Source organism: Sprattus sprattus (assembly GCF_963457725.1).
Source record: "Sprattus sprattus genome assembly, chromosome: 15".
Lineage (NCBI taxonomy): Eukaryota > Metazoa > Chordata > Actinopteri > Clupeiformes > Clupeidae > Sprattus > Sprattus sprattus.
The window spans coordinates 7,427,647-7,435,466 of NC_137913.1; the positions used below are offsets into that span (position 1 = coordinate 7,427,647).

The 7,820-nt window shown below is 44.6% G+C and overlaps 1 protein-coding gene across 1 annotated transcript; it reads left to right on the plus strand.

The window, feature by feature from the left end:
* Nucleotides 1-400: 400 nt before the first annotated feature.
* Nucleotides 401-7,688, plus strand: LOC308376249 (neurofilament medium polypeptide-like; the record flags this gene model as incomplete). The annotated part of the gene is made up of 6 exons (XM_080852544.1): nucleotides 401-1,429; nucleotides 1,925-2,049; nucleotides 2,137-2,371; nucleotides 4,115-4,389; nucleotides 7,320-7,375; nucleotides 7,510-7,688. 6 exons carry the CDS (start codon nucleotides 401-403, stop codon nucleotides 7,686-7,688), a joined length of 1,899 nt encoding a protein of 632 aa, XP_080708670.1.
* Nucleotides 7,689-7,820: the final 132 nt, after the last annotated feature.

Here is a 7,820-nt window from a genome sequence, read left to right on the forward strand (position 1 = left end):
TATCCTCTATTTTCCACACAGTTTAGTGTTGCATTGAAAAGAAAAGAAAAATGTATGATACCACATAAAATATGCTATCAAATATGTAATATAAAATGAATTACAGTAAATATGAAATTCAGCTACATGCCTCAAAATAGGCTCCATGCTACATTGTCTGTGGAAAATATAGTACAAAAAAGTGTGTTGTCATGACACTCACAAACAGCCATCTGGGATTGTCTTCATCAGCTCTCCATCCTGAAAAGAGCCCCTCCCCTGCACTCTATTGATTTATGGAGGGACGCAGCGACAGGCCTATAAATACAGCGGAGCAGCAATCCACCACATCTCCACAATCTTACCGCAGTATTCAACTTGCCATCAGTTCAGGACACACCGGCACACCGGGAGCTGCACAATGGATGTCATAGGGGCTTCATCGCGGAGAAGAGTGCTCGAGACACGGGGCATCCGCGCCTCCCCATCTGCCAGCCTCAGGTCGAACTCCTGGTCTCAGAGAGCCCCCAGCTCCACGTCCATGTCCTTCAAAAGAACCACCAACTTGCCAGCAAGCAGGGCATACACGAGCGCCTCCGCCGCAGTCTTTGCCTCGCCAGGCAGCCTAGAGCTCTCATCCGCGCTCAATGCTGACCAAGCGCGCAACAACGAAAAGGAACAGCTTCAAGGGCTAAATGACCGATTCGCCAGTTATATCGATAAAGTCCGTTATCTGGAAGAGCAGAATAAACTGCTGGAGAATGAAATTCAAGAACTCCGGCAGAGGAAGTTCACGCAGTCAAAACTTAGTGATGCATTCGACGAAGAGCTGAGCGAACTCCGTTCCACGCTAGAGCAGCTGCACAGAGAGAAAGCTCAGATCATTGTTGATGCAGATAACATCGAAGAAGATATTCACCGTCTGAAAAATCGCTATGAGGATGAAGCACGCTTTAGAGAAAAAACAGAGATTGCAATCCGGGAACTGAAGAAGGAAAAAGACGACTCTGTTTTGATTAAATCGGAACTGGAGAAAAAAGTTCAGTCTCTCTTGGATGAAGCAGACTTCCTGCGCAGTTACCACGAAGATGAGGTATGCGAACTCCTTGCTCAGCTCCAGGAGGCGCAGGTGCCTGTGGATATGAGGGAGTTCAGTAAAACGGACATCACCTCCGCGCTCCGGGAAATCCGCGCGCAACTGGACGGTCTCTCCTCACAGAACTTGCAGCAAGCGGAAGAGGTGTTCCAGTGCCGCTATGCCAAACTTTCGGATGCGGCAGATCAGAACAAGGACGCGGTCAAATCTGTTCGGGATGAGATCGCAGATTATCGCAGGCAGCTGCAGGTGAAGAATGTTGAACTGGAGGCTCTCCGTGGCACGAAGGAGTCCCTTGACAGACAGCTGAATGACACTGATGACCAGCATAACAACGACCTAGGCAGCTACCAGGTAAGTTTCGTTGAGTGATAAATATAGTAAATTCGTCATGGGAAATATATAATTACGGTCCAGTTGCATGCGAGCTCAATGCAAAAATGCATACTGCATGTAAGTATTAAAATGGACAAATTAAGAAACATGCATGTAAATGAATCATTAGGTGCCAAAGAAGATTACAACTTTCCTTCACGTTTTGTTTTGTACATAGCATTTCACAGACAGTTAGTTTAGAACATTAAAACAGCATAAACTTCATTAGTAAGAAGTATCTCAATATATTTTACAGTCCTTATAACTAATAATTGAATTTGGTGGCTAAGTGTGAGATTGTAGCAAACAACGAACATGCAAAGAGGCTCATTGCTAGTGCCTCTACTCAGGTCTTAGCCAATGAGATGTGTTTGTGACGAGACTCTAGCCAATGAGATGTGTTTGTGATGAGACCCTGACCCTGTCCTGCTCTCCTCTAACTCAGCCCTTTCTTCCCTCTCCCTTCTTCCCCAGGAGATGATCCATCAGCTGGACAGCGAGCTGAAGGGAATGAAGAGGGAGATGTCTCACCACCTCAGGGAATACCAGGATCTGCTCAATGTCAAGATGGCCCTGGATGCTGAGATCGCTGCCTACAGGTGAGTCAGTCTGCAGAATAATATGATATTCCATGTAGCGCGTGCCACACGTGCACACAGCCATGCTCACTTCTTGTGTCTGTGCAGGAATCTTCTGGAGGGTGAAGAGACTCGCTTTAGTGGATTTGTTGATTCGTACCCAAGTCCCGCCTTCCCATACCGTCAGCCAATGACCTCCAAAGCAAAGAAAGAGGACAAACAGGCAGACCTGAACGAGGACCTGGCCGCCGTAGCAGAGGAGCTTCAGGCAGAGGGGGGTGAGGAAGAGGAAGGGGATGAGGAACAGCAGGAAGAAGAGGTGGCTGCCTCCAAGCAGCCTAAAGTGAGTGCTACACCCCCTACAGGACAGGAAGAGAAGGGTGATGAGGAGGAGGCAGAAGGAGGAGAGGAAGAGGGTGTAGAGGAAGAGGAAGGAGATGTGGCGGAAGAGAAGGCAGATGCTGAGGAAGAGGAAGAAACCAGCAAAGGATCTAAAGATGAGGAGCAGGATGATAAAGAACAAGAGTCAGGAAAGAAAGAGAAAAAGAGTGATATAGAGAAAGAGGAGAAAAAGAGTGATTCAGAGGAAGAGGAGAAGAAGAGTGATTCAGAAGGAGAGGAGAAAAAGAGAGCTAAACAAAAAGAGAAGAAGAAGAGTGATTTAGAAGGAGAGGAGAAGAAGAGTGATATAGAGAAAGTGGGGAAGAAGAGTGATTCAAAGGAAGAGGAGAAGAAGAGTGATTCAGAAGGAGAGGAGAAAAAGAGAGCTATAGAGAAAGAGAAGAAGAAGAGTGATTTAGAAGGAGAGGAGAAGAAGAGTGATACAGAGAAAGAGCAGAAGAAGAGTGATTTAGAAGGAGAGGAGAAGAAGAGTGATATAGAGAAAGAGGAGAAGAAGAGTGATATAGAGAAAGAGCAGAAGAAGAGTGATTCAGAGGGAGAGGAGAAGAAGAGTGACTCAGAAGGAGAGGAGAAGAAGAGTGATTCAGAAGGAGAGAAGAAGAAGAGTGATACAGAGAAAGAGGAGAAGAAGAGAGATGCAATGGGAGAGGAGAAGAAGAGTGATTTAGAAGGAGAGGAGAAAAAGAGAGCTATAGAGAAGGAGAAAAAGAGTGATACAGAGAAAGAGCAGAAGAAGAGTGATACAGAGAAAGAGCAGAAGAAGAGTGATTCAGAAGGAGAGGAGAAGAAGAGTGATTCAGAAGGAGAGGAGAAAAAGAGAGCTATAGAGAAGGAGAAAAAGAGTGATACAGAGAAAGAGCAGAAGAAGAGTGATTCAGAAGGAGAGGAGAAGAAGAGTGATTCAGAAGGAGAGGAGAAGAAGAGTGATTCAGAAGGAGAGGAGAAGAAGAGTGATTCAGAAGGAGAGGAGAAGAAGAGTGATTCAGAAGGAGAGGAGAAAAAGAGAGCTATAGAGAAGGAGAAAAAGAGTGATACAGAGAAAGAGCAGAAGAAGAGTGATACAGAGAAAGAGCAGAAGAAGAGTGATTCAGAAGGAGAGGAGAAGAAGAGTGATTCAGAAGGAGAGGAGAAGAAGAGTGATTCAGAAGGAGAGGACAAAAAGAGAGCTATAGAGAAGGAGAAAAAGAGTGATACAGAGAAAGAGCAGAAGAAGAGTGATTCAAAGGGAGAGGAGAAGAAGAGTGATTCAGAAGGGGAGGGGAAGAAGAGTGATTCAGAAGGAGAGGGGAAGAAGAGTGATTCAGAAGGAGAGGAGAAGAAGAGTGATGTAGAGAAAGAGGAGAAGAAGAGTGATACAGAGAAAGAGGAGAAGAAGAGTGATTCAGAAGGAGAGGAGAAGAAGAGTGATTCAGAAGGAGAGGGGAAGAAGAGTGATGTAGAGAAAGAGGAGAAGAAGAGTGATACAGAGAAAGAGGAGAAGAAGAGTGATTCAGAAGGAGAGGAGAAGAAGAGTGATTCAGAAGGAGAGGAGAAGAAGAGTGATTCAGAAGGAGAGGGGAAGAAGAGTGATTCAGAAGGAGAGGAGAAGAAGAGTGATTCAGATAAAGAGGAGAAGAAAGGTGAGCCAGAGAAAGAGGCAGAAAAGGGAAAGAAGGGGATAAAGGAGGCAGCATATGCTGAGCAGAAGCAGGAGGAGAAGAAGAAGGAGAAGGAGAAGGAGGAGGCAGCTATCACCAACGGAGAACAGAAGAGTCCCACCCAGACAGCTGGAAGCCCAAAGGAGGAGGTGGTTCTGACCCGAGCCGAAGAGACCATCACCAACGGAGACGAGGTCTCCCCAGAGCCTGCCAAGAGCAAGGCAGCCGTGGAGGTCAAAGAGGCAAAACCAACTCCCAAGAAAGCAGTCAAGACATCTGCCCCAGTCTCTACTGTCCCAGCCTCTACAGAGGCGAAAGAGAAGTAATAAGTAACACTAGGAGTCAAAACTACTAAGACAAGCTACAGCAAGTGATCACAGCTGCTTGTAATGCTGACAAACTGACTGTCATGTCCCAAAGGTGCTACTCCATCAAATGTGTCCACGGTTGGCCACTGGTCCATTGTGATCCAGCACTGATCCTCCATCTGTGCTCTGCTGCGCTGCTAAAGCTTTCTTTCTTACAGGCGCCTCGTGCTGGGCGCTCTCTCAGCCATGTAACATAACAACACAAATACTGCTGTTTACAACTCCAAAGCAATATGTCAAAACCATTGCCTCAATAAAAGCAATACTAACCTCCCTGCATCGTGTCAGCTCTCTTCTTTTCCTTTGAGTGTGGACTCCTTTCCAAAAGGTCTCTCTGTGTGGGGCCTGTCCAGGCATGACATGTGCATCCACGTGTGGCTGTTATTCATTTACTGGTGTTTCTATAGATGGGTAACATATTTGGGTAATATATTTGAAGGATCGAGTGTTAGCAATTAACACATATGTCTGTATCAGTGCCCAATAAGACCTGCGGTAAGTATGATTTATCACCTGTATTCACAAAGTTCTTATTGAAAAGGTCATTGATTCCCGGCATATCCTTAATAACATCCTAGTTGGTCTCAATCTAAAGTCACTGATGTATAGCAACAATCAAAATAGAAAGTGTAGCATCTTCATATACCATCTGAATATTGACAGAATCTTATAAGCACGCTAAAGTTGAAGAAGAGACCGGAGGACGAAGTCAGGTTTCTGGAGATTATTTCAGCGTGGAGAACCCTTCTCAGCTGATGCTAAGAGAAAGGTCTACCCGACAACAGAATGCGCCGGCATTTATATTATTCAGTCAGGTAGAGTACATTAGGGCAGGGGAGGACCCCACCCTAGGTGAGAGGAAGGGGGAGACAGTGGGGTGAGGTATATTCACCTTTGGGGGGAGGGGGTGACACCAAGTTACATAGGATTTTAGCAGGAAGAGGGGGCTCACATGTCATTTGTTCAGGTCTCAGTGAGACAGACAGAATACACATCCAATAATGAGTTGCAGATAGAAAATAAGGAGTTAATATCCTACAACAACAGAATAGCAATATTTCCAGTTCCATCAATATGTTACTTCTAGTGGCAAAACAGTTGTAGAAGAAGTATTCTTAGTTGCAAACTTGATGACAATGAGCACACTTCAAAAGCAGAAATACCTCAATAATATATAATTACTGATCCAGCACGGGCTCCCTGTTCTAAAATCAAATCGAGGCTTACTTTGCTAAAATAAGAAAGACATAATTAAAATGGCACATTCATCCTTTATTAAAGCAGCATAACGGAACAATTGCTAATCGCTACCGAGATGCTAGCGGCTCAAACTAGCAAAACATCTTGAAATGTGCTTACTTTGACACTATGGCAAACTAGTCAACAACTGTCCTAACCCAGTCAATTATCAAGCAAGTGCAACACAAGACAAAGCAGGACGGAAAAATGAGCTACTTACTAGTTCAGCTGACAGAAGAAACCGGGTGGCTTCAGGCAAACCTACATAACCCAGTAATATGCCTATGGACCCTGGTATGGCAATGGCACGGAGGCGATTCTCCATATTAAAAGTCATTTTAGCGTCCCAATTTTTTTAAGCCGTTGTTTTGAGGCAAAACTGATTATCCTAACCCTGAAGTCCAATTACTGCATAATGCCACTTTAACAGTAAATATCCTATTATTCATTCAAAACATGTTTCCTGTTCTAAAGTAAAGGCTGGTAGTGTTCTAATGACAATGTATAAAAGATAAAATCAACTTATGTATGTATGCTTATGTATGATTATGACATTTTTATTTCAAAATACTGTTTACAAAACACGTTTTCTTTGGACATCAGTGCATCCAAAGTTCCCTTCCACACCCATCTAAAGAGACAGTCTTTAAGAGCCTTAAGCCTTTGTCAGTCTCTGACTGAGTTCAAATACCACACTTCATTTAAGATAATCAAAATACAAATCCTTATGTATGTGGCGTGAAAGAATCATTCTTGATCGTTTGTTTCAGCATCTTTGAATGAAATGAAAGAAGCTGAAGGCCATGATGACATGGGTGGTCGTTCATCTTCAACAAGTTTAGGCGAGTCGACTGTCTGTCTGACTGTCTGTCTGCACATCAAAGACACAACACCACTATTTATTGAAAAAGTTATGTTTAATGAGCTGCAATAAATAGGGATATTTACTGCTATGAAGGGTGAATGTGTCTTTATTGCCTATGACCTGAAGTCATAGTGGGTATTTTTACATCAGTCTTAGTATAGGGTAAGTAAACCTCGACCTTAAAACAAGGAACCTATGCTGGATCACTAATGATACTATGTAGTTGCTACTGTTTGAAGTGTACTCATTATTATCAAGCAGGTTTCAACTTTAGAACAGGGGCCTGTCTACCAGTTATAGAGCTGTATGCCAGTAACATTTTAAAACCAGGGGCCCGTCTCCCAGTTGTAGAGCTGTATGCCAGTAACACTTTAGAAAAGTGGCCCCATCTCCCAGTCGTAGAGCTGTGTGCCATGTATCAGTGAATATATGAATTCTTTAAAGTGAATATCCGTATTCTTTAAAGTGAATATATGTATTCTTAGAAAATGAATATCCGTATTCTTTGAAGTGAGAGTCTTTATTCTTTAAAGTGAGTATTTGTGTTCTCTAAAGTGAGTGCCCGTTCTGTCTGTGCTGAGAGTCTGTGCTTGTTTCCTTGAGTGCTGAGAGTCTGTTTGATGTCCTTGCTGTCTCTTCTGAGTGCCCTGTGTTCTTCTGCAGGGGACCAGAGGCAAAGCAGCCTCTAAACTGAGGCCCTGTCACATTCAGCTGCTGTGATGCCAGTGTGCTGTGATGCCAGTGTGCTGTGATGCCAGTGTGCTTTGTGTCGTGGTTCAGCTGCTGTGATGCCAGTGTGCTGTGCTGTGTGTCGTGGTTCAGCTGCTGTGATGCCAGTGTGCTGTGTGTCGTGGTTCAGCTGCTGTGATGCCAGTGTGCTGTGTGTCGTGGTTCAGCTGCTGTGATGCCAGTGTGCTGTGTGTCGTGGTTCAGCTGCTGTGATGCCAGTGTGCTGTGTGTCGTGGTTCAGCTGCTGTGATGCCAGTGTGCTGTGTGTCGTGGTTCAGCTGCTGTGATGCCAGTGTGCTGTGCTGTGTGTCGTGGTTCAGCTACTGTGATGCCAGTGTGCTGTGCTGTGTGTCGTGGTTCAGCTGCTGTGATGCCAGTGTGCTGGTGAAAGCACAGGATTCAGGCTTCATTTCAAAATGACACTCAGAGCAAAGTGAGGTTCAGCAGATTAAGAGTTTATTTGTCCACCATTGTGTTCCTCTGTGGAGCGTCTAAGGCATCTGGATCATCAGGGTCATAAGCACACTTGTGTCAAGGTTACAGGCAGGTTTA